At 47.5% G+C, this 27527-nt stretch overlaps 2 protein-coding genes across 4 annotated transcripts in view; one reads left to right on the top strand and one right to left on the bottom strand.

Annotated features, from left to right (window-relative positions):
- GAREM1 (GRB2 associated regulator of MAPK1 subtype 1) overlaps nucleotides 1-25068 on the bottom strand; it is a 156715-nt gene extending 131647 nt beyond the window's left edge. For 2 of the 3 annotated variants that reach the window (XM_059707393.1, XM_059707394.1), the window contains exon 1: nucleotides 24545-25067. In XM_059707393.1, coding sequence (XP_059563376.1) covers nucleotides 24545-24665 — 121 coding nt within the window. In that variant the 5' untranslated portion in view covers nucleotides 24666-25067. Of the gene's footprint in view, nucleotides 1-24544 lie in introns of all 3 variants that reach the window. The other variant, XM_059707395.1, reaches the window with a different exon arrangement.
- MEP1B (meprin A subunit beta) overlaps nucleotides 1-27527 on the top strand; it is a 495370-nt gene that overhangs the window by 189410 nt on the left and 278433 nt on the right. The window lies entirely within an intron of this gene.

Raw genomic sequence — 27527 nt, 5'->3', positions numbered from 1 at the left:
GACGGAGCAATCCCACAGGATATGGAAGTAAGCCTATGGAAGCCATTAGTAGAGAACTAAAAGCCATCCTGTTTTAATGGGTAAAAATAACGGACGGCTTTACGAGAAAGCTGGGCCGTGTATCTGAGAAGAGGCCGTGAAGTTTCCCAAAACTCAAGGTGGATGTGGATGTACATGTCCAGCGCTCGCAGCATATGGGACGCGGCCGTTTCCAAGTCACCTGCACGCCTCCAGCTTTCGCCCTCTCCTCGGGGGCTTTGTTCATTGTGCAGATAAGAGGCCGAGGGGAAGAGAGATGCTTTCATGGAAAGATCCCAAACAAATGTTCTCAGAAAATGAAGATATTGTTCTCGAACAGAGAGCAACTGTTCAGGTTACCAGAGCAAGAGTCTCCAGCACACACTGACTTGTGTTTGGGACTGGGACAGAGAACCCGCGGGTTCCTCAGCTCACAATAGCGCTAGGTTAGAAAGATGAAATTAATCACTGTATGTCAGAAAGCAGACCCGCCCCCCCAAATGGCCAAACATAATGACCAAACAGACAAGCGAAAAATGGAGTTTTTTTCTTAAACTTTTCATGTCATTTCATGTGGATGGAAATGCCAGCACTACTTTCAAGATCCAATACCTGGGAAACACAGACAAGCCATCCTTTGAAAGGAACCTGTGCAAAAACCAACCCAAAAGGCATCAAAGACACGAATGTAGGAGCTGAAACCAAATTCTTAGAAGAACATATAGGAGTAAATTCTCGTGACCTTGGATGGAGCAATGATTGCCTATATGTGACCCCAAAAGTACCAGTGACAAAGTAAAAACCAGAAAAACTGGAAATCCTAAACAGGTAAAGCATGTGTTTCAAAGGACACCATCAGGAAAGTGAAAAGTTAACACACAGAAGGGGAGAAATATTTGCAAAATGTGTATCTGATAGGGACCCTCCCAAGCCTGCTCTTCATCCCTCATCTTGCAGAAGCCATCACTGTGTGTACAGACTAAGGGATGCAGGTGGGAAGTTTACACACGGTCCTAAAAAGGGTGACTGATAGGGTTTTTTAAAAAAAGTATATAGCTTTCATTCAGGATCTCTCACACACACACACATACACACACACACACACACACACACACACGTCGCAGAACTAACACAGAGAGGTCTTCCTGAGCATCTTATAGGAATAGAAAAGAATTTATGCAAAAGTAGCCCAGGATATACGTGTAAAATCATTCACCAGAAACGCTTAACAGCGTCTGCTCCTCAAATGGAGGTATCTAGTCCCCCAGAGCACCATTCACATATTCACATTGTTATTTGAAAAAAAAAAGAAGAGAAAAAGGAATGATATAAATAAAAAGTCTTGTGGAAATTATTGTATATGGTAATACTTAGAATTCATGAATTTATAATTTCTTGCCTTTGAATATAAACCAGAAATCTTCCAATGAAAGATGTCCAAGTCAAGCTGAAGCTAATGACTCCTAGTTTAAACTGCCCGAGTTCAACGTGCAAATATGGGTCAGTATGTCTTGAAATATTCTAATGCAAAATGAACCATCTTACTATAGCATAACAAATTATTTCCACCTCCTAAACGTAGTTTAAAATCCCTACAGTAAATTCCAAACATTTAATTAGCATGTGTAATAATCTTAGAATCAAATCACATGGATTCATTTTTCTAGGAAAAATCATGAGACCATAGTAGCATGATAGAAATTACCCTCACAAATCATCATTTCAGCAGCAAAACCATGTTATCCCAGGAAATGCCATGTTGAGGTAAAAAATGCATGTTGTTAATCAAGAGAATTGCTCTAAATGTTAACGGATGCTCTGCCACGAGGGGACCACAGCCTTCAGATTTATTCAAATAACAGATGGGGACATTGCTGTGCAGGAAAAAAAAAATCTCAAAAGTCGTAAATACAGGAGTAATTATTCCTTTCAAAATACGGAGGAGGTTGACTACCAACACACAGTAAGTGGCTACACCAAAATAGCCTCTCCAGTTCTCAGAGACTTCCTCAGAGTGTGTATTTTGTATGTAACACACACACACACACACACACACACACACACACGTGTGCACGCAATATAATTATTCAATGTTATGGAATCCAAGGTTACCTGCTGCAATAAAAAATTTATTTTGTGAACCAAAGCAACTGAGATGTTCACTTCCACATTATTGCATACAGTTACACCCTCACACTATCTCCATTTCACATACCAACAGGACGTCCGTATAACGCACTGCCCGAACCAGGACTCCTCGGAGCATGAGCGAGGGCACTGCTATTGATTCTGCAGGGACAAGAGGGGCCAATGGGGACTTTGCCCAGAAGAAACTGGGATCCTCACAGAAGGACACACATTCCAAAAGGCTCCTCCATTTCCCAAATTCACACGCAGGTCAAGAGGGAACTGGGGTGGAGACCCGTGTCTGACTGGGGCCCCAAAGAATAACAATTTCCAAAACAAAAGACGAGCAAATAAAAAGCCCGGAGGAAGGCGATGCATATGGTCCCCGGGCTTCTGTCTTCCACTCGCCGCTACACCTGGGAGCTCATCAGATGACTCGTCTGAGGCTTCCGGAACGATGATCATTGCTTCCACCTCAAATTGCACTTCCTCAAATCCCCATGCAATTCCTGTAATTGTCAGGTATGGACACGTGGGAGTCAAATTTTCAAGACACCCGGATGATGAAACTCAATGACGTGCAGAACGAAAACAGAAAAATCTCGCCCTGATGTGTCACCAAGCCATCTCCCAAGGGGAACGAGGCCGCAGGGTTTCCTCGAGGGCCGGGTGCCGTGTGCATCATCCCAGCAGGCTCCACTGCACAGCCATCAAAGGCCCCGATTGTGCGGCTGCAGAGGGAGCACCAAGCCCCTGTGACTTCGCTGCTTATAAGACTCTATAAGCTGTTCCTGCGACAAGCACACACAAACAGCAGCCACACTGCTCCCCTCGGCTCAGCGGCACCTGTCACCGCCTAATTGACATGCAGTAGGAAGCAGGGAGTGGGTTTCTGGCCGTTCATTTACATCTACGACACAAGTCATTCCTGCATGTCTGAAGCCACAGAATCTCCGAATATGCCCTACCGAATGGAAGTGTTCTTTCTGGTTGCCATGTCCTATGGACGCCTCTAAGAAGAAGAAATCAGTTAACTTGGCTATCTCAGAACCGTCAACGAAATTCTCCATGTTCAAAATGTACTTTTGCATATTTTAAAAGCTGATTCAACAAAACGATTCATCGAATACATTTTTAAGTCATAGTCCTACTGGTATTATCATATACCCTGCTCTCCATATTCTAAAAAATAGTTTCTTTGACTTTATAGAAAAGTAAACGTTTTAGAAGAGGAAATATAAACATATTAATGCAGCTTTTCCCTTTCTTATCATATTACAGTACAACTAGACTTGCCTTACAGAAAAGCAATCGATGATTACTAATACCTCTCAGGACTGGTATAGACTCAGTTCTCTTTCTTAAATCTCTCAAATCTACCGTAACAGTTGTAAAAAGTGACAGTTAGTAATAAAAGATATAGTATTTAATTTTAAATTTCTTGAGGACAGGGGCCTAATGCTTGTTGGCTCTTCCCACTTGCTTTACAGATGGCAGGCATGCTCCCCAACTGCTATTTTTATTTCCACAGACCTGGGGTGGGCAACATCCGGCCCTTGGGCTGTGTAAGGCCCTCGAAACCATTTGGTCTGGCCCTGCCAAGGCATTAGGGGTGAGTTAATTAGATGTGTGGCCAAATCCAGCAGGCTACTTTTTAAGTTGATTATTTTGTACGGCCCGAGAATGATGTTATAAATATCCAGATGGCCGCTGGCAGGAAAAAGGTTCCCACCCCTGCCCTAGACTGTTCCTGGGACACTGGTAAAAGGCCTGTGGATGATAAAGAGACCACACCATGTAGAAATGACGTTGTTGAAATTCATTCTATGTGGTGACGGAGTGGCTTTCCTTTCCCGATTCTACGCCATGCGTGTCACATAGACAACGCGGTTTGCATGGATCAGCTATGCTCTGAGAGGGCACTGGAGATCCTGCCTAAGATGAAAGTTAAGCCATTTCACACAGAGACAAGGATACAGATAATAAAGAATCACGACATTGTCTGTCTACAGGGGTTTATGTTGGGATCTCTCTTGCCCCATTTTCAAAGAGCTAGCTACCACTCATCAGACCACTGCTAAGTGACTGTTGGGGAGACGGGTCTATGTCCACCTTCGTTTTCCAGCCTCTGTGGACATCTCTGCTTCCATCCGCGTAAACAAACGACACTTCTCCCAAAGAGAACAGGGCAAGAACAGCCGGCTCAGGGCAAGGGTGAGTCCAGAGATGAAGAATTTAGGCGGCGTGGGCTCCACAACCTGTGCCCCCAGGACTCAATTCCGTTGTTGACGCACAGAGGCAGCGTAGATCCGCGAGGACACGGCGAGGGGTGGGGGGCGGGTGTGGGGGGGACTGTCTTCTAAAATAAACTTCATTTACTTACACAGGCACCGTCACGTTCACCATCACTGCTCCTGTGATCTGCAAAACCGCCGGCAAAGAAATAATGGTGACACGCACTCAAGCAGGTTGGTTTGTTTTTCATTTTCCTGATGAGTGCATCATCTTGACGGGAGGAGAGGTTATTTTGGGTAATCACATATCTCCATGTAAAAAGTTTAAAAAGTGAGACCCTGGTGGAGGTTGGGTAGGCAAAAGCGCAATAACCTTTTAAGAGAAAGGGGACTAGAAACAGCATGTCTCCTTATGCACGCACACTGGCCAATGGGGAGAAGCGCTATTAACCACCTCACTCTGCCAGTAACTGGAGCTGTAACAAGAATATCGTTTACAGCAAGGGTAACCTTGTGTTTCTGTCTGAAGCACAGCCAGTCAGAAGATTTTATACGGTATTCTAATTTTCTGAGTACTCAGCAATCCAAGTATCAATCAACTTATGACTGGTCTTCAATTCAAACTACAATGGCTATTCTTAGCAATACTTTTTCTTCCCAGCCGGGTCAGAAAATTGGCTGAGATCCTACTGCAAAATCTAAAGGCACCTTTTAAATGATTAAACACGAGTCAGCGATTTGGGAGTCTGAAAAAGCTAAATGCCGTATAAGTGATTAATTCCACCCCTATGCCAACAGTTACTTAAAATTATTTAAAAGTCTATAATAAGCTACTAAAAAACATATGGCCTCGGGGTGGCCATATTTGTAACCACAAACTATTAACCTTGACTTTTTACCATCATTGGAACAGGTTCTATTCCAGCCCTCCCCTCCCTCCCCATCAAAGTTATCCACTCCCGTGGCTTGTTCTATGACCATTACCTTGAAACCTTCCCATACTATTTCTCTAGTCCTGAATACTCTTGAGACACAAGCCCAGATTCCCAATTTCTTCTGAACTGAATTTCCCTGAAATATTTCAGGTTCAACATCACAGATGAACATGCTGCCTTCCCACACCTCCACCACCACCACCACCATCATTGGAGTCATGGGGAGACTCCATATGGAACGATGACAGATCTCTACCCTCTTGAGAGTTAGGTGCGGCCATGGGATTGACTGCTAACAAGGAAATGTTAGAGGGATGTTGGGTGCATCACTTCTGGGCACAATCCGGAAGGAGCCAGTGTGTGATCTGCCATGTTCTCTCTCCTGCCTCAACACGTGTGGCAGCCTAAACGGGGCCTACAGGCCTGGGTCCTGCAGTGAGGATGGTGGCCTGGGGCAGACTCCCCAGCCAACTCGTGATAAACACGTAGGAGCACCAGGCACACATGCGCCTCCACTGCTGAAAGTACTGACACTGTGGAGGTGTCACCACAGCCTCCCCAGCAAATGCACCGCCACTACCTGGGCTCTTACCTCCAGCGGCATCAGCACCGGAGCCAGTAACCCCAGAACTACGGACCGCTGCCCTCTTTCTCATGCCCCACACTCAAGCATGAGTCCTGGGAATCTCACCTTCAAAATACTTCCCATTCCCCCTCCTCCATATTCCCACTTATCTAGTTTGGCCTAGAGGCCACCTTTCTTCTGGATTATAACCCTACAGTTTCCAAACAGTTGTTGTTCTATAATCCCAAATTTTTTCCCGCTGGAAATGATCGTCCAAAATGACACCAGAACGATCCTTCTAGAGCAGCGGTTCTCAACCTGTGGGTTGCGACCCCTTTGGGGGTCGAACAACCCAATTCCAGAGAATTTAAAATGTGCACCTTAAAATGTGTGTGTACTATACATGGAGCAAATCCCATGGCCACACCTAACTTTCACAGGGGTCGCCTAAGACCATCGGAAAACACATATATAATCACATATTGTTTTTGTGATTAATCATTAAGCTTTAATTATGTTCAATTTGTAACAATGAATATACATCCTGCATATCAGATATTTACATGACGATTGCTAACAGTGGCAACATTACAGTTATGAAGTAGCAACAGAAATAATTTTATGGTTGGGGGTCACCACCACATGAGGAACTGTATGAAAGGGTCGCGGCATCAGGAAGGTTGAGAACCACTGTTCTAGAGACTAACTCTGATTGGGCCTTTCCCATATTTAAAGCCTTCAACATCCCCTCGGGGTTCGCATCCGTGAGCATTTGAGGAGCGTTGGTCACAGGCCCTGTGCTAGGCCTTCCAGCGGCCGAGACGAGTCATTTGTCCGCACGCCGGTCTTCGATGTGTGATGTGGCCACGGAGCTATCTGCAGACTCTGCTGCTCAAAAGTAGTATTTTGTAAAATGTTAAAGTCTGTGAAATAATTGATTCTTAAAAACTGGAGTGGACTCAAGTTTCCCTATGAAAATGTGGTCTCTCGCTCAAATTCTAAGAGGAGAGAGAGAGAGGTGATGTAGCATTAGCTGAGAGGACGTGCACAAGGTCCGAAGAGTGTAAGCTGAGCCTCTTGGGAGACTGGTACTGACACGAGTAGCTTACCTGTTATCAGAACACACATCACTGCGCCTCACCATGCACTAATTTTCACATTGGAGTTCATCAAAATCTGGGGCACCAGTGGGCTGTGCTAAGGCACCATCTGTCATTTGCGTCCCGACGTGGGGGTGGGGGAGGAAAGCCACCAGTTTGGCCACAGGATGAAGGTCAGGCTTCGGCACGCTGCAGCTCTTCGGGATCTCTCCCAGCGTGCCTTTGGCCTCCTCTCCTTCTGCCCCTCAGGGCCTCTGCTCAGTACCTTCCCATCAAGAGCAGCATCTCCGCCTTCCCAACCCTCCCCAGCCCCTCGCTCCTCACGAACGAGCTCAGTCGTGGGACCTGCTCACGAGCCCTGGGTGGTATCCGCTGGCCTTCGAATAAGGCTCTCCCCTGCCTATTACTCAGTCATCGTCGTCTAAAATCTGCCTACGCAGTGGGCCCCTGGCATCTATTCAACTGTAGGCCAGCAAAACGTGTGTCTGTTTACATGTATGTGTGTGCTTCTGAGCATGTGTGTCTCTGTATGTGCACTACTTTCCTATGGCTGCCATAGTAAGTCTCCATAAACTGAGTGGCTTAAACCAACAGGAACTGGTTCTCTCACATCCGGCGCTGGAGGCCCAGAGTCCAAACTCGAGCCGCCAGCAGGGCTGCGCTTCCTTGAAAGACCCAGGGGAGACCCTGCCTGCCTCTCCCAGCTTCTCGTGGCTCAGGGAGACCTTGGCCTCAGGCTGGATCCCTCCAATCTCGGCCTCCTCTCTGTCTCAAATCTCCCTCCGCCTTTTTCCTCTTCAAAGGATAAACAGCCCACGTAGAGCCATCTGTGGGGGAGGGGGAGGGACTCCCCATGCAGGGAACTTATATGCACATATGCAAAACCCAGGGACACAGACAACAGTGTGGGAGGCCTGGAAGGGGCGGGGAGGGGGAGGTCAATGGGGAGAAAGCAAAGGGGACATCGATAACACTTCCAACAATACAGACAAATAGAAAAGACTGTTCATGACATCTCCAAGACCCCTTTTCCAGATAAGGTGACAACCTTCCAGCCATTTGGACACAGACATACTTTTTTGGAGCCACTATTCAACCAGGACACTGTGAATGTGTGTGTACTAAAGAGCCCCTAAGTCAGGCTCCATGGAACACCCATGTGCTGCTCAGGGACAGCCTTGAAGCTGTGCTGGATGCTGGGAACAGGATGATGAACACGGAAGACACAGTCCCTGCTCTCAAAGTCGGAGTCTACTGTGGGTACAGGCATCAAGCTGCTCTCTAAAGGGGGAAAGGGAGCAGGAGGAGAAATCACAGCACAGGCGTCTGGACAGGGAACCTCCCCTTCTCTTTTGTTGAATTTAAACGTAGCCTGACATCTTCTCAACCAGAGACGAATAGTTCAGAGAACAGCCCTTCATGTTCAGTTTCGATGGTCTCCCCCCCTGCTCTGGGGCGTCCACGGACAGTCCTCGCTTCCCACGTGTGCTCTGCACGTTAAATGATCTGCCCCAGAGGCACTCTGAGGAAGGATCACCGTTCCTGTAATTCAGGATGCCATCGCTAGTAACACAATCGTTATTTCACCACGACTAAGAAAAATAAGTCCAGCTGATTCAACTAGGGCATGGCATTCGTTATGACGTGTCCCAATTCCAGAGAATTTAAAATGTGCACCTTAGAATCAGTGAAACACGTTCATTTCCATTTTAAAATATATTCTCATTTTTTGTATTTTTCCCTTTATTGATTAAGATATTACAAATGTGTCCTTATCTCCCCAATGTCCCCTCATCCCCCGAATCCTGCCCTCACCCTCACCCCCTGTTGTCCACATCCATCACTAAATATATTCTCAAGACACATCAGATGTGCCCTAGCTGGTTTACTCAGTGGTTAGAGCGTCAGCACAAGGAACAAAGGGTCATGGGTTTGATTCTGGTCAAGGGCACAGACTTCGGTTGCAGGCTCGACCCCCTGCCCCGGTCGGGGCACCTGTGGGGGGCAACCAATCGATGTGCCTCTTTCACGTCAATGTTTCTCTCTCTGTCTCTCCCTCGCCCTTCCACTCTCTCTAAAAATCTTTGGGGAAATATCCTTGTGTGATATTTCAACAGCTTGTGACTAAACGGTGCAACCAAATCCCAGCAACATTTTACCGCTGAGCTGGCTTCCCCCAGCCTCAGAATAATTCCCTCTTCTTCCCATGAGGTCAGTGTAGCTACACAGAATTCAGTAAGTCCTAAATATGACATGTATAGGGGCCTCTTCTGGGCTTGAGATCATCTGAGGGGTCAGAGATGGGGAAGAGCTAGGAAACTGAGCTGCAGCAGGAGGGGCGGCTGCTGGACGGTCACTGCTCTCCTTGCCCAGGACTTGCTGGCAGGTCCGAGGGCGAAGAATGGACTGTGCACCTGTGGACGGGGTGGGCCTGCAGTACTTGAGAGGTAAGTGGGGGATCCGAGACCCTGGGGCGGAGCATTCAGAGGAGCTTCTGATCCATCGGGGGACACCTGGACCCTGTGCAGGGCCCACGGCAAGAGGAGGGAGCGAGCCGGCTCCCAGGGGCTGAGAAGGACAGATCTAAGGAGAAGTGACACAACTTTTCCACACGCCTGACTCCAACCTAATACAGTTCCTCATCCAATGCAGGGTTGCGATCTGGTTGTAGTTCGACACGAACTTCATGGAGTAAAGAAATGTCCCAGAGAAGAGTGGACGCTGTGCGTTCCCTCCTCTCCCCATTTCACCTCTATTATGCACACAGTCTGGGCTTTGACATGGAGACCTGAGGCCCACGTTCTTGTATGTGGAATTAAGAGGGACCAGGAAGACAATGTCACCAAAGACTTTCGGGGTGGGAAGAAAACGGTAAGAGACATTTACTCTAGGTCTTTAAAAACGACCTACTGGTGTCATTAGGGAATTTTTAAAGCAATGGACACATGCATGTTATGAATAGTATGTTAAAGTGTGCCCGTCATCCAAAAAATAACAGGGAAATGCACTTTCAGTTAAACGAGTCCAAAGTTAAGTGCAACTTGCAACTGCTTCCTGAATTCTGGAAGGCTCTCTTACACACACACACACACACACACAGGGCAGCTCAGAGAAGTATCATTTCAAAACAAATTCTTCCCTGGAGAGAAGTTATTGCCAAAGCATCTGGACTGTGCTTCCAGGAGGCATTTAACAAGTTACTATCATTTCCCAGGCTCAACAGGGAGGCACTGGCTTTCAAATGAATTAAAATTTCTCCAGAAGAACACATCTCAGGCCTCCTATAGCCATTGGGGGTGAGGTGGGGAGTAAATCGAGGTTGGAGACTACTCAGTCACCACTCGGGAATAAAGAATTGTTTTCAAATTTAATTAGCCATTTGTGTTCTTTGATCATAGCCCAAGGCAGGTGTGGCTGAAGGGTGTTACGAAGCAAAATAAATTCGACAAAAATAGTTCAATGCAGTAGTCAGCATTCTTTTGAATAAGTGGGCTGGCACAACAACAGTCTGGAAGAAAATAAAATTCTTATACATCATATGCAAACATTAATTCCAGGTGGATTAAAGGCTTAAATTAAAAAATTCAAAAACCTTCCTAGAATATTTAAGAGAATACATGGACAACCGAGGGGTCAGGGAGATATTTCTTAGCCAAGAGTGAAAACACAGGGAAAAGAGGTTTGTCTGTCCATGTCAAAATGGAAAACTCTGAAATGGATAAATATAATATAAATAAAGCTAACAGATAAGATAAATATAAATAAGGAAAAAATATCTCTATAATATATAAATAGCATCTAGAAATTGGCAAGAATAAGTATAATAGAAAAACCAGCAAAAAAGTATAAGTTTGCAGAAGAGCAGTCTAAATACTAAACAAACACAAAAAGGGCACAAAATCACTAATAGCCAGAAAAATGCAAATTAACATAGCAATTTTTTCTTTTTAACTTTAGAATACCCAATGTTGACACGGATTTGGAGAGACAGTAGTCTCCTACATCAGTGGTCGGCAAACCGCGGCTCGCGAGCCACATGCGGCTCTTTGGCCCCTTGAGTGTGGCTCTTCCACAAAATACTGACTTCTGCGCATGGGCCACGAAGTTTCAATCACACTGTATGTGCGCGCCCACACGTGGTATTTTGTGGAAGAGCCACACTGAAGGGGCCAAAGAGCCGCACGTGGCTCGCGAGCCGCGGTTTGCTGACCGCGGTCCTACATCAATGATGGGAGTGAGAACAGCTACAGACTTTTTAGATAGCATTTGGTCATCAATTAAGTCAATTCCTCTTCTGTGAATTGGGTTTTGATACTGGGATAGGCCACTTTTCCTCTTTTTCCTAAAAAGATTTATTCTTAGTGTTTGCATGTGCGGTGAAGAGAATCAGGAAGATGATGCTAGCAAAGATTTTTTTTTTTTGTGGGGAGAAATAAAAGATATGCGATAGAAACCACAGACTTCTTAGAAAGAATGAACAAATTAATGACATTATGTACATGGAGGCTTGGTGAAGTCTAATTCACAGGGGCCAACAACTAGAAACAAATTGAACACAGATCAACAGAAAAGCATTTCCGCAGCATGGTATATTGTGCAGCCATTAAAAAGAATTTGTTTTATACCAGAACATTCAGAGGATTTCTATGTGTAATATAAGCAAGAGGCCAAAGAGTATGTGTAATATAAAAGCATCCTATATAATACTAGAGGCACAGTGCACGGATTCGTGCACTGGTGGGGTCCCTCAGCCTGGCCTGCACCCTCCTGCAATCTGGGACCCCTTGGGGGGTGTTGGAGAGCTGGTTTTAGTCCAATCCCTGCAGGCCAGGCCAAGGGACTCCAACAGTGCATGAATCCGTGCACCAGGCCTCTAGTATGTATATAAGATCTTTGGTTAATCTCTTCCCGCCCTCCCCCTTCCTCCTTCCCTCTGAGATTAGTCTGTTCCATGTTTCCATGCTTGTGCATTGAGTGTCTGCCCCCTGGTGGTCAGTGCGCGTCATAGCTACTGGTTGAGCAGTCGACTGGTCGCTTAGGCTTTTATATATATTGAAAAGGGTAATATACAAATCAATTGAACAGGGGAATGGCTGGTTGCTATGACATGCACCAACCACCAGGGGGCAGGCACTCAATGAAGGAGCTGCCCCCAGCCCGCAGGCCCCAGGCCAGCCAAAGCAGGTCCAGCAGGCCCCCCCGCCCCCCCCCCAATTGCCCTGCTGATCGCCCTGCAAAGGAAGGCAACCAGTGGTGGTGGTGGCAGGGCTGGTGAGTGGGCAGCGCCAGGCTGGCCAATGCGGGTGCCAGTGGGGGCTCCCCTGATCACCCTTCCAGTCAGCGCACAGATCGGCCCTGATTACCGGCCAGGCCTAGGGGCCCTACCATGCACGAATTGTGTGCACCGGGCCTCTAGTATGTAATACAATCCCATTTTCATAAAGCAATGACAGAATTATGTTTCAGTATATGTCTTTGTATGTACATCTAATGCTGATGTAGGGTTATATTGAGAAAATATGAAGGCTATACACTGGATTATCAAAGTGGGTCATGTAGGCAGCCAGGGTTGGGTTGGAAAAATGAGGGTTGATGTGAAGAGAAAGTACAAAGAAAAGCAATAGCTTAAATGCCTTGTTTACGGAAAATTACGAGAGAGAGAGAGAGAGAGAGAGAGAGAGAGAGAGAGAGAGAGAAGGGGACACACAAAAGGATAGTCACCAAAATATCTCAGTGTTGAAACTTCAAATTATCTTTACTTTTTAAATATTTTTATGTTTTCAAATTCTTCATAATGAATTATTAGCATAATAAATACATGACACAATATTAACTTAATAGCCATTATGTTAATAATCGGGGGCAAATAAAGTTTTGTTTCATTGTGACAATTTAAAAAACTGGATAGGCTATAAATGATATTTTTACTTAGTTCATTTATTTCCCTCCTCTCTAGTCTCCACTTATTAGCATGAAACTCCTATTGTATCTATCCACAGTGTTCAATTGTATACAATCTATTCAGACTAATATCTTCCTAATTGAGCCAAGAAAAATAAAAAGAGCCCTGGCTAGTGTTTCTAAGTGTTTAGAGGTCAGCCCTCCCACAGAAGGGTCTCAGGTTCGATTCCTGGTCAAGGGCATGTACCTGGGTTGCTGGTTTGATCCCTGGCCTTGATCTGGGAGCGTTTGGAGGAAACCAATCGATGTCTCTTTCTCTCTCTCTCTCTCTTTCCTTCCTTCCCTCCCTTCCACTCTCTAAAAAAAATCAAAGAAAAAAATATCCTCGGATGAGGATTAACGAGAGAGAGAGAGAGAGAGAGAGAGAGAGAGAGAGAGAGAGGACTGGGGGGAAGGGCTTCTTTGGCACTAAAAGACAATCTTAAAGCCATCCAGTACTTTACTATTAGCAATCGTCACCTCAACCCTCTGATAAATACCATTTAAAGTCCTCAGGTGCCAAGCTGGTAAAGGAATACGTGTTTTATTCCCCATCAACCACAGCCCATACACAGAAAGAAAGTTAAACTAGACTTCTCTTCTCTCTGGGTTTCTTCCTCATAGCCATGGCAGTGAAGTTGACATTCACAGAGCTATTCGACAGAAGAAATGAAATGATGTTCAAACTATCATGTTTGCTTCTCCCCAGTCTGAAAGCTACCTGTGAGTCTCGATCAGTATGCTCTCACCCGTATGCTAAGCTTCAACAGGCTCTCAAGTGGCTGCAGTCCATCTCTTCCAAGAGAACAGGAATTCGTCCACAAAACTCTAATGGCACAGCATGTAGCACTTAAGAGTTCGTTATGATTTACATGTAAAAAAAATTAAAATTTTTTTATAGCCCAGGCTGGAGTGGTTAAGTGGATAGGGTCCATGTACCGAAGGGTTGCAGGTTCGATCCCTGGCCCTGGTCAGGGGCAAGTGTGGGAAGCACCCAATCGATATCTCTCTCTCATATCTAGTCTCTCTTTCTCCCCTCTCCCTTCCCATATCCCTCCCTCTCTCCTCACTCTCTTCCACTCTCTCTAAAAATCAATGGAAAAATATCCTTGGGTGAGGATTACAAAAAAGTTTTTTATAAACTTGTCAATTTATTTTTATTCTTTAAAACAAAAAAGTGATGACCCCGGTTTATCAGCTTAGTTTCACGCGATGCACAGGAATTGATCGGCAACGACGTGTCTGTGGGGACCTCCCTGTGACTTGAACTCAAATACTTTACAGTTGTGAATACTCAGCACAGTTTACCAAGCCTGGCATGAGGTTATTTTGTTTTCTGCAGTGCAAGGGGATTCCTTCTTTCAGAGGACTGGCCACCACTTCCATCCCATATCAGTTTGGAAGGGAAAATAGATTAATCACAATCATTCAATTTCAGACACAGAGGTAATACCTAGGTATGAATGGCAACTGAAGAATAACAGAATGGAAGTTTAAAAAACCTGGAGATCCTGTGTTACTACCCTGCATAAAACCATGAAGAAGGACACTAGGATTTCATTTTTATTGAAAAACAACTCAAACATTGAACCAAGGGCTCAGAAAATTCACACGAAATATAACAACGTTACTGATGCTATTCTACTGGTAATCAAAGAAACACAAACTGGAATAAGTGTCAATTGTTAAAATGTCTAAGTTAGCCAAGACTATCTAACACCTATGATATCGAATGATATCCTAAGTAATGGGCTTTACTCATTCACTGGTAATGGCACACACTTTCCTGGGTACAAGTGAGCAATACATATCAGCAATCGAAAAATAATAAATACTGAATAATATCTCCATTTCCAGGAACCCCAAATAATGAAATGGTGTGAAATTGACAAATTTAGCTACAAAGACATCCTCAAAAACATGACACTCCAAACAACCAAATGTCTAGCAACTGGAAAGTCATCGGGCAAACAAAGGTTTATTGGTAACAAAAGAATTCTACTCACTCATGACAGTTTTATTTTCAAAGAATATTAATAAGGAAGGAAGATGCTGATGATGTCATGTGAAATTTAAAAACAGTGTTATGTATAGCTTGGTGCCACTTTTAGGCATAGTCTCCATTTACATGCCATGCACGCACAACAGGGCAATGTTAATAACGGTTATATAACAAGTCATATAAAAGCACGCCTGCCAATAAAGAAGGCGAGGAGTGCCTTACAACAATAATTCCTACAAGTGCACACCTCTTCCTGGCTTCCTGGTAAAGCACTTCCACCTCTGAGAAAGGGCCTCTTCAGGAGAGCCACTCCAGCTGTTCGCTCATGCTCGGGGACGAAGAGAGGAAAGGAAGTTGGGGCAAGAAGTTCATACTTTCTGTTCTGCCAAGCGAAACAAGCCAGTCAGAGAAAGATAAGTACCACACGATCTCACTCATACGTGGAATCTAATGAACAACATAAACTGAGGAACAAAATAGATCCGGAGACATAGAAGCAAGGAACAGACTGTCGAACCTCAGAGGGAAGGCAGGGGAGGGTGGTGGGAAGAGATGAACCAATGAAGTTGTCTGCATAGATGCATAACCAGTGGACACAGACAATGGGATGGTGAAGGCCTTGGGGGGGGGGGGTGAGGGGAGCTGGAAGGGGTTTATGGGGGGGGAGGGCATATGTAATACTTTCAACAATAAAGATTAAAATAAAAAGAAGTTCACACTCTCATGGCTGAGGAAGAACCTGATCAAAGACATGCTGAGGAATCGGGGCCGATACGCGACTATTTTAGTGAGTTTTGAACAGGAAAAAAAAGTGAAGGCATCGAAGCAAAAAGGTGAGGGGCAGAGGCCATTAGGTGGCTCTGAACATCCAATGCTCTCTCCTCCCGCAGCAAGAGTGCCTGGGCAGAGCGCCCAGATAAGAGACTTCAGATCCTTGCCTTCCTGCCCATAAGGGGTGTGCAATTCCTGCCCAATGAGATGTGCGTGATGTGCAGTGCAGAACTGGTGGCGAGACGCATCCCTTTGCCTTTCCTGCTGCCTGGGATGCAGACGTGAAGGCTGGAGCTCCAGCAGCCACTCAGGACCAGGAGGAGAAACCTAACTGCTGAGGATGACAGAGCAGAAACGCATGAACAATCTGTCCTCGAGTCTGTGGCTCTGCAGGTCAGTCCTGGGCGCTGCCCCTTCATGTGGAGAAGGAGGAAGGCCCTGTGTGGTAAGCATAAGCCACTTTTTGGGGGGGGAGGGGGTCCTGAAGGAACCATGGCTGATGCACCTGGCACAATGAGCTTGTGAACATTTCTCCTCTCAGCGGCTCCCTTCCTCCGAACAGACCAAAAGATGGGACAAAAATAAAAGGGGGAAAATAACAGCGGAAAATCTGCATAGAGCTCAATGCTACTTATTTTAAATAGAGAACCTGAACCTTCACGAGCTCTCTCTCGTGACGCATCACTCATTAAATTGTTTTTAACCTGGGTCTGGCGCTTGACTGGTTTTGTGGGTCAGTGGTCCAAGGTAGGAATGGACCTTGCGTTATTGTAAATGTCAGAGTGAAGTGGGAGGTCCTGGCAGGGCAGCTGCAGAGGTCCAGGAATGACAATGGAAGAGATGTGGGTTCCTGGACGCCAACCGCCCCCGCCCAGCGCTGCGGAAGGAAGAGAGAAGGAGCTCGAAGGAACCGTCAGCCAGGAACAGCCCTGCACACATGGGGGCCTGGGCCAGGCCAGGGGGCTTCCTCGGCATTTCATTAACCTGTTTTTTGTTGTTGTTGTTGTTTTTAATGGATGACAGGACCCGTTCTAACCAGTGCTTCCTAATTACCCACAAGTAACAGATTATGTTTAAAAACAGAAAAGCAAACATTTACCCTTTCCTGGTTCCTTTTGATATTTGAACCTAGCTCCCCGCCAGAAGGAAAAGACGGTCCACGTGAACTAATTACCAAGAGCAAACCTTCATGCCTGCCACCGTCAGCCTGGCATTGAGAAAACCGTCATCGTTAAAAAATCTGCACATTTTCCCGTGCTGAGTGGCTTCCCAGGGAGGCACGCCTAAGCACGGCTCACAGACCTGCATTCCCTCCTCGGTCATCACCAGGCTTCGTCGTCACTCAGTGCAGATGTCCAAAATTAACCCGAATAACACATCTCCGTAGCTGTAAGACTTCACGTGGCATCTCAAATGCCATAAACAGGTAATAATTAAACAACCATTACGCCGCCAAAGCCCACGTGTATTTAAACACTTCGAACCAGGTTTAGGAGTGAGCAGCGTCAATCAGAGGGACTGGCCCCGTAATTAACTAATTCACCCACGGGACCGGAAAGGGGCGCCGGACCCCGCTTTGTCCTCCTTTCACTGTGTGTGACGCTCTTGCAACGGCAGACGAGGAAGCACAGTGTCTGGGAGTGAGACACTGAGGTTTCAAGTCCATCCTGGGCTATTCTAGGAAGATGACAAATGTACCAAATTAGCCGTTGTAGTGTCGTAACGCTATTTAAACCAAGTGGCTTGCTTTGCTTATAAGGAAAATCCTTGGTGCCCTGAGAAGATGAGACAAGGATAGCGCAGTGGTTAGCTGAGCAGCCAATCAGGCCCTTTCGTTATTGTAGTAAGAGTTGATGAGTTCCGAAGATTTATGGCATGCTAGGCCATATAAGGTTAAACATTCAATGACATAGCTATGTGTCATGTGTAAAAGCGGCATCTTATTTTAAAATTGAAAGAACTAGCAAGGAAGCAAAAAAATCCAAAAGTAAATTGTAGTTTCTAGAAATCATTTATTTAAAGCATTGATAACTAATGACCCTCAGAATCATTATTTCAGCATGATGGCCCATCTTCCCTACTCTGTTTTTCCTACTGCTAATTCTAGGGCCCACTGTCTTAGTTCCAATGTATATGTGTAATTGTATAATGACGATCTCAACTGAAACAGAAGTGAAATTCAACTTCAGACTTGTGGAGGTCACAGATAGCTTAAGTAATATATTTTGGGCCTTAAAATTTTTAATACTGAAATTTGCTCGCTCATTTATCTATTATATGCTTATCAAGTGCCTTCTACATACAAAGATATTTTAGCAGCTATTTTATGTGTTGTCAAGTATGACAAACGAATACATAACCCAGCAATGAAAGTTATTTTCAGGCTGCATATAATAGTGGTGCTCTTACAATCGACAGCCCTGCTAAGGACAAGGACTTTATGAGTTTTCCTAGAACTGCAGCTCAGTAAGTGAAAAGACAGATAGCTCAGGAATCTCAAACCGAAGTAAAAGAGTTTACAAGCTGGTCTACTAGAGTTTGCTATTTCACTAAGGCAGCCAAACGCACAAAAGAGACCAACATCCTCTCCCTTAAACTATGATGCAGTCCATGACAATGGTCAGGCCAGCTTTCCTCTTACAGGTGACCTGGGCATCTCAAGATTTTTACTGGCCACGTAGCTACTCATTGAAGACTTTCAAAGCAGCCATCTTACTTGAAAAGCAAAAGGCGCTATGTCCAACTCTTGTCCGGTGGGCCTAACCTTTATCAGCATCCACTGTCCTCTCCAGGGTCCTCTTCTACGCCTTTTTCATAATTTCTAGGCACGGACCATGGAATAGGTGATAGGTAACTAGAGGAGAGTCAAAGTTTAGAAAAGAATAGTCAAGAAACCTGAATAAGTGTAACATGAGAGTAGGCACTCTTCTCCTCCTGACGGTTACGGAAGCATAGGTGCTCAGGGAATCACCGACGCAGGAGAAGTAGCAGTGAGTACGTGTCACAAAGATCCCAGCGACTTGGAAGCATTTGATCAGACTCGCCGGCGATTCCCGATGACGCTCAGAGTTCCTTTCCTAACTTCCCGCTCTGCTTCCTCCCGGGCTCAATCTTGGGTGAGTTAGTTATTAACACTTTCTCTCTGATGAAGGCCTTACACCACTTTTTTTTTTTTTTTAACAATTTGTGGGTTACTAATTCCATAACCTAGAATACTCAAAAGGAAATAGACTCCTATAACCCAGAGCATTTCCTCAGTTTCTTTACCTGTACAAGGGCAATAAAATCTATGATCAGTGGACTTTTGCTGCCTAAAGGATACACCACGAAGCCTGCCCCAGCTGGCCAGCACCTACACTAGACCAATCTTATCGTTCTGCAGCACATATGTCATTTCACCTACAGGAATATATTTAATTATCAGAGTAGGAGGATACACAAAAATATGAGCTCCCTGAGGCCAGCAGGTTTGTCTTGCTTTGTTCAGGGTGTAATCCCCATACCTATAACAAGAATTGACACATGGGAGGGGCTTAATAAATAAATATCAGCTGCTTGAATAAACAACTAGTGAATAACTATGAGCTACACGGGAAAAGTACAATGCTTGTCCATTTCTTCTGCGTGAAAAAAACAACCAGTCAACGGGATGAAGAGACCTGGCCATGGCAATGCCTGTAACCGAACACAGGGTCTCTAGATTCCAAATCCTTTAAACTATCACCTCTGTCACCATGGGCACAGGTACCCTCTTAGGATAGAGAAGGCCGAGGGAAATGAAGCCACACACAATCACAGAGCATCTTCCCGGAGCAAGATTTACACTAAGTTACTTTAGGAAAAAATATTACCCATACATACATGACAGGTATCGAGAATAATAAAAGTGTAATATGCTAATTAGACTGGCTGTCCTTCCGATGACCTTCCAGACAAAGCCAAGGCTGCGAGGGAAGCCCAGGTCCCAGGTGCCAGAGGGCAGCCGGTGCCCGCAGCCGGGGGAAGGAAGGCCTACTCTTGCATGAATTTCATGCATCGGGCCTCTAGTGTACAATAACATCAACTGCGGAGCAGACTTAGAGAACTTACATTAATTTCAAAGATAAAACATGGATCTAAGCACACCTCCGATATCTGTAAACAGCCGCTTGGAGCTCTCTTTGGTCTGAGTGTACCTGCCCCCGCGGCCCTCCAGGCACTTGAGTGGTAAAGTGAGAGAAGCGGGCAGCACCCGGCCAGGGCCAGGGCTCCCAGTCCCAGCACAGCTGGGGCTCAGACTCCGCTCCGAGTCCCCCGCGCAGCTGGACAGCAGAGCTTGCTGCTGATCCGCCTGAACAGCTGCCTCCGACCCCTGCTTCCTCTCTCTCCTGGGTCCAGCCTGGGTCTCCTTCCCTCCCAGCCAACAGGACCACAGCCTATCTTTCCGGCTCCAGACTAGCGTTCCTGGAACTGGGACACGTGTCTGGGGTCAGCCAGCAGGTCTCAGGGTTCCCCTCACACCTGGACGAGAATTGATGTCCAGATCCCCAGCTTCCAAAGGCTGTCTTCTCTAAAAAGCGATCGATCTGCCTGGGACGGGACAGAAGCTGCCTTTCAACACCTCCCGTCCGTCCGTCCGCGCGGCCCTCCCCCCACTTTACAAAAGTCCTGCAGTTGCTTCACCTTCCTGGATCTTTCCAACCGGCAGGGTGTAAAGGCCTCAGGGCGAGGAGAAGAGGAACCCATAAAATACTCAAACATGAGGGATGCGTCTCCTTATTTGGGTAACAAGGGCCTTTGTAAGTCAGGTAATTTCCTAGTCCTTGTTTTAAACAGCCTGGAACATAAGCACCAAGAGCCCTATGGTCAGAAGTAACACAAAACACTGGGTTTGAACTTAAATACTTTTTTTTTTTATTGTTACAGAAAGTATCGCAGAATGATCAGGACACTTTTAAACATAAAAATATGCCAGAAATCGTACAATCTATAAAAAACCTTGGGGTAGAATTCTGTAGGAGGAAGGGAAATAAAAATTTACGGGGAAAAACGAAAGGTGTCAAATTTTTAACTGTTGAAGAGTTTATTCGTGCATTTTTTTTAAAAAAAAAAAGATTGATACTGAGAATCAAATATAGGTGCTATTAGGATTTTTAAATTGGTGTAACAATTTAATTTAAAAGGTCAGTATTTACCGTATGCTGCAAATTACATCCTTTCAACCGTTTAAATTTAGGAGGAAGACTTTTAGGAATTAGCTTAACAGTGTGCTTAGGGAATAGAGTTTTACAGGATCTGGAGGAGCACGGGGAGCAAGTCGGCTGGAAGAACGCTCCTCCAGCCCAAGCCTCTCAGACAAAATACGGAAGGGACAGAGAAGGGAGGTTTCCCACCTACGCGGTTCTGAGCATTTGCTGACCCTGGTCCTACAGCCAAGCTCCTAAGATTGGCGATCACTTAAATATCTGCTCTTCATGGCATCGCTGGCCGGGGCCAGCCCCTGGCTGCTGAGCTGTGTCTCACTCCTCACCAGAATCACTAGAGTCCTTTTCTCTGAGTTCTTGAGAAAGATTCACGAGGCAATATCCATCAAAGCTCCCTCATTTTGTATTGATCTTATCAGACGATGTCAAGTTTCGCCACTGGGGACGGAATAGCGAATGCATCTATCTGACTGGCACTGCATGACTGACAGGCATGATGCACAGACTGGAGGCGTGTTACTTAGTATGTAGTTAATAGTCTAAGTGTGGCAAATGTATGGAGGAATGACCTCGACACACGGACATACCCTAGGCCTCAGCCTCCACTTCTTTCCTTCTGTCTCTGATTTCATACTCTCTTCCTCCCCGCGGCCCCTTCCCTCTCTCCAGCCACTCCTTTGGGAAGCAGAGAGTTGTCTACACATGATGGATGGGGCCAGCACTTAATTCGGTGTCTACACTGTTTTAAAAATATTGACTTTCCGGGCCTCGGGCTCTGCGAGAGACAGTGGGGCTATTTAGAGCAGATGGGAGCCCTCCTCTAAACCTGCTCCCCGTTCATCTGTGGAGGTAGGATTCTGAGCTGAACGGCCTGTCTTGAGTCCAAAGGCCAGCTGGAATCCCGCGTCAACATTTCCCAGGTATGTCATTCCTCTGAATCTCGGGTTCTCACAGTCCTTAAAATCGGGTTACTGAGGACTTCAGACAATACACATCAAGCACCTAGAAATGTACCCCCACATAATAGGCACTCAAGAGTCAACAGTTATGAAATCAGATGTTTAACGTTCTTTAATGATTGCCTAAAAATTAGCCAATAGTTTTCTCTTGGCAAAATGTCAACTAGTGCCATGTTTTTCAATTTCTTCCTAGTGTCTAAATACAAGTGATTTGGAAAATGACTACCTTTCTCGTCTAAGTATAGGGTGTGTGTGTGTGTGTGTGTGTGTGTGTGTGTGTGTGTGTAGGTGTGTGTAAAATGTACCTGCGGTGCTAAAACTGGCGAAAGGACAGACGCAGGGCAAGGACCGCATGAAGCGGAAGATTCCCCTACAGCATCTGTGCATTTACAAATATGGTTGTATGTCCTAAGCATGTTCTAAGCATTGTTATGAAGGAAACACGTTTAAAAATAAGCATGGGATCTACGATCGCCTCTTTGAAGTTTATCCAAATGTAATGGGTAAGCTAGCACGTTCCCCCATCAAGCAAGCAAAGTTTTTGTTCAAGATACTTAGCAATTCTTGTGTTGGTGTGAGTGTCACCTTTAGTCTCTCAATCAATGTGACAATGTGTGTGTATCAGCGACTTAGAAAGGATTCACATGCTTATTCCACAAGGCAGGACTATATCCTAACCCAAACTTAGGGATTCCTGTGCATTAACTGCATCACAACTTATAATCGTGAAGAATACAGCAGCTTGCTGGCCACAATAGGGGACCAGGTTGCATGGTATAGTCATCCCCCTGGATATGACGCAGCTATGAAAAACAAAAGAAAAAATGTTTAAATAAGACATTTACGCGACAGAAGCAAGGCATAAAGCAGTATTTCGCACTGGTTCCAAAGCTGTGCGCGCCACTGTGATCCTCAAGCGGTAATAAGAGACTCACAATAAAGAACTGGAACTCCACACGCCGATCACAATCCGCTCCCCAGCTTGAAAGGGCGCAGTGTGGGGCTGGCTACCCACGTCCCGATTTTAAAAGGCAGTGTGGGATGCGCACACTGCTGATTCAGAGCCTTTTTCTGAATGGCGGGCACGGAGAGTGGAGAGGAAAGCGGAAAGTTATGCTGGCAGCTGTCCGCGGCCTCCCGAAACTTTCCATTTCATGGGGCCTTTGGGAGACTTTCCCACCCCCCGCCCCAGTGCTCTCTGCCTCACTAAGAAGTTTCGGGGGAGTGTCAGAGCTGAGACAAGGCTGGAAAAGGTGAGGAGGACTCACAGGCTCCCACTCTACACAATTTTGCACAGGGAAAGAGGAAATGAAACACTGAGTGCGCACACACACACACACACACACACACACACACACACGATCCAGACCTGCAGATAAATACTGAAAGCACACAACCCTTTCCCACCCCCACTCTAAGCAGAAATATCTGAAAACACCGCCCGTCCCTTCCCGGGGGGGATCTGTACTTCATTATAGTTTTAAAACTCCCACTTCAGTCCCCATGCCCACCAGGACCACCGCCAAGCCAGCAGGGCCAGCAAGCAGGCCCAGGCTGTGGTCCAGCTTCCTGAACTTTCCCTCCAGTTACTTTCCACATCAGAGCTCCAGAGGTCTCACCTAACCCCACAGATGAGGAGCAGGAGAAAAGGGCGTCTGCCCATTCACACGCCTCCTGTTACACACTCGGGGACGCCAGAGGAGAGGGAGCCACCCAGCTCCTGGAGACTTGAGGTGACACCTTCCTGCTCAGAGCTCCTCTAGCCTGGCCCGCGTGACCTCCCACAGCAGCCCGGGCCCAGGTGCTCCCGGCTGCCCCCACCGCCCGGCGGGCTTCCCGCTGCAAACAGTCCGCAAGGGTACGGAGCCAAAGTCAACCGCAGTCATTGTGAACACACAGGAGGAGACAAGACACACCTCATCGGCCCCTCGCAGGCCACTGCTCTCCAGCGGAGAGGTGCCGGCCTGCTTGCCCGCATGCACATCCAGCTACTGGTTTGCAGATGCCACTGCAGACCAACAGCTGGCGGGGGTTGGGGGAGGAGGGGGGAGCTGTCTGCTTAGTTGCCGGCGGTCAGTTTAAAGAAATACCTACACGCGTTGCTTAGTTCTTAGCTCAGGTGCCATCTATACAGGTTCCGGTGACTTAAATAATTATTTCCAGGCTGGAAACGCGCTAATAATTAGCCCGAAGCATACCGTCACTTCTGCCGAAAACATTTCCTACCCCCGGCGCGAAATGACTTCCAATGCGGCCCGACAGAACAGCCAGGCGGCAATGAAAGGTCTCTGAGAAGTGGGGTCCCTTCCATGGGTCACCCCGGAGCCTTTGCCCCTTAAATCTGCTGCTCCTTGTGGGGGCGAGGGGGAGAGAGCACCCCAAATACGGACGCCCCCCGAAGCACGAATATTTGGTAAGAAAGTTGCCTAAGAGACCTGGTCGGGGTTCCCAGGTGGAGGAATTCTTGCAGGCGGCCGGCAGGGACGGCTCGCTCGCCTCCAGGGTGACCGTGTGCGGAGGCTTCCCCGGTGCCGGCTTTTTCGCTGCCCGGCAAGGGCTCCGCTGCCCCGTCTCCCGGCGGCTGGGGACCGGGAGCGCCGCGCCAGCGCTGCGGCACCGCCGGGCCAACTCCAGCGCCGGGCGGGCAGCCCCCTCCGCTCCGGCCCCCTCCCGGCCCCGCGCCCCCGCCCCGCGCCCCGGCGGCACTCACCGCTGTCCAGCCGCGCGATCTGGGGCAGCCGGTAGGTGCTGACCAGCAGGTCGAGCGGCACGGCCACCGAGCTCCACTTCACATCCTGGAGGCTGCAGCCCAGCGCGGGCGCCGGGTCCATCTTCCCCGCCTCCTGCCCCGCGCGCCCGCCGCCACCCGCGCCGCCGCCGCTGGCGCTCGAGGTCTGGGCGCGGAGGCGCCGGGCACCCCGGCCGCTGGCACCGGGGCGGCGGGAAGGAGGGGCTCAGCGGCCGCGGCGGGGCATGGCGGGGCGCCCCGCGTGCCCTCGAGCCCCGAGATCCCTGGCGGCTGCCCCGCGGCGGGCGGCGATGGCCGAGGTGGCCGCGGCGGCGCGCGCTCCGCCTCCTCCGGCCCCGGGTCTGCGGCTGCGGCGGCCGCCGGCTCGCCTCCTCCTCGGCCCCCGCCTTCCCTCCGCCTCGAGCGAGTGAGGAGGAGCCGAGGGTCCGAGAAGCGCCATAGCAGCGCTCCCAGCACCGACTGATCGCCAAGGTGCGAGCAACGCCTGCGCGGCCCAGACGCCGCCTCCGCGCCCGCCTCCCCGCCCCGCCTCCCGGCCCCGCTTCCCGGCCGCCCCGCCTCCCGGCCCGGCCCCGCTCGGCGTCGGCTCCCGGCCTGGCCGGCGGGCGCTCCGCAAGCTGGGCTCTCGCTCCCCCGTCCGACCGCTCGGGGCCCTGCAGCCTCTGGGTGCGCCGCGCGCCCCGCTCCTCCCGGAGCCGCAGGAGCGAGGCTCAGGGGTCACCGAGTGCCGGCGCCGGGCGCCCCGCTCCTGGAGTCGCGAAGGCGGGGCCGAAAGGGACCGACTGGGATGCTCACCTCCTGAAAGGCCGCCGGGGCCAGCGCGCAGCAGCCCTCCCGTCCCCCACCCTGCAGCTCTGCACCCCAGGCTGAGTGCACCCGGCCAAGTGAGATGGGCTGCTGCGAGGATGAAAGAGGCCAAGGCCGGGATGAAGGCGCCCCGGGAAAGGGCAGAGAGGGAGCCCCTGGGGCCAGCGGTGGTCACACCCTTTCCCCACTCACTCCTCCTCCCATCTTTTCTTTTTATATATATTGTTATTCATTTCCCGAGAGGAAGGGAGAGGGAGGGAGAGAGAGAGAAACATCAATGATGAAAGAGAATCATTGATCGGCTGCCTCCTGCAGGCCCCGCACTGGGATGGAGCCCAGAACTGGGCATGGGCCCTGACCAGGAATCGAACCCTGACCTCCTGGTTCATAGGTCGATGCTCAAACATTGAGCCACCCCGGCCGGCTCGATTTTTTCTTGATACGTGGACCAAGACACTAGGCAGTCTGGCAATATTACACAACCCGTAGAAGGCCATGCTGGGACTCACACACACAGTTCGCTTTCTGTGACCAATCATTCCCTGTTTCCCTCAACATTGAACATGGCCTGCTCACTGCAAAAGACAGCTCACAGTGTGAAGGTGGCTGTGCGACCGTTCCTTCAGGCACACCCTGACTTTTGTGTGCTAAACTTTCGTTTAACCTTATTTTATACTCACAAAGGTGAGTGGCTGCTGGGTGAATGGGTTGCACATCCATTCTTCCTATTTTCCAACGTGTATTCAGGGTTTGGTGCACAACAGGGCAAACCGAGCCCCCGTATTGCCTGCCCGAGGGGTCTTGCCATTCTGCAGCCGCTCAGGGGGCTCACTGAAGAGCCCGCTCCCATTACCAATGGAAGAAGAACACACCAGCCTGTCTGGCCCTCTCGCTTCGAAGCATTGGCGATAATTTTCACAAAATTCTTTTGCTGAAAGTGTCGACCTCTGTGTCACGTTAATTTTTTGGGAAAAAAATTTAGTAGATATTTTACTCAGACTCATCTATAATAATAAAAGCATAATATGCTAATTAGACCAGGCAACCTTCCAGACGACCTTCCAGATGAAGCTATGGCTGCAGGGGCCAAGCCCCTTGCACGAATTTCATGCATCGGGCCTCTAGTAGTTCCATAAAGTTCTGAGATTTGCTCACCTAAATTTTTTTTCCAAAACCATAAGGAGCTAAACTCCAGCTAATTTTCATTCTATCTAAATAATTCATCATTTCTGGAAATAAAACTCAGACTCCAAAAACAATGTAGGAAACATTTTAAACTAAACAGGGCTAGGGGGCCTTCAATCATTAAGTAGATCCTAAAACCTTATGTGGTAGATTGATTTAAAAAATAATTTTCTGCTATTATTAAATCTTTAAAAGCTTCAGGGAATAGAAGTAGTTCCCTACCACAGAAAGATTGGTGACTTATGGCCTGCAGACAAGATAAAAAGTATAAGTATTCATGCAACCAACTTTTTAAACCAATAGCAGATTTACATTAACTTTGCTCTTATTGCTGACCTGGCAGAAAAGGTTACATTTTAATTCTGAGTATTAAAGGGAAGAAATTTTAATGAGATACAGATTCTTATATAAATCTCATGTTCTGATGGAACTCTATAGAAAGATCTTAATTGTGAGATGGAGAGGGTTTGGTTAAACTGTAAAAAACATCAGCAGAGAAGGGGAATTTTTTGGCCTGGTTGTATGCTGATGGAATGATGTGGATGAGCCCAGGGGTGAATCAGGCATATGATACTATGGGACTCATGAGGGACCCTTCCCAGCCTCCTGACTGTGAAATTACTGTTTCTACACGCACAACTTGTTGGTTTTCTGCATTATCAGCTTTGCAAGATAAAAATATTACATGTTGGTTTTCCTCATATCAGAGTGTCCTAGGTCACATCATGTGCTAGTGGTCAAGTGTTATAGCAAAGTTCACAACCCCGTTGTTTTTTGGGTCCTTAAATTCCTTCCCCTTTTAAGGAATTGCCATGCTGTTGCCAGAACTCATCTTAAAGTCACTCCCTGGCTAGAACCTAGCACAGTGTTCGTATCCTTCTTGTCTGTAGAATAATGCCATGCTCTCTCCCCACAAAGATATTGGGCACTAATAACTATTTATTAATATTAG

This window comes from Myotis daubentonii, chromosome 8 (assembly GCF_963259705.1).
Source record: "Myotis daubentonii chromosome 8, mMyoDau2.1, whole genome shotgun sequence".
Lineage (NCBI taxonomy): Eukaryota > Metazoa > Chordata > Mammalia > Chiroptera > Vespertilionidae > Myotis > Myotis daubentonii.
Note: the sequence above shows the minus strand (reverse complement) of the source record. Positions and strands in the feature narration are given on the sequence as shown.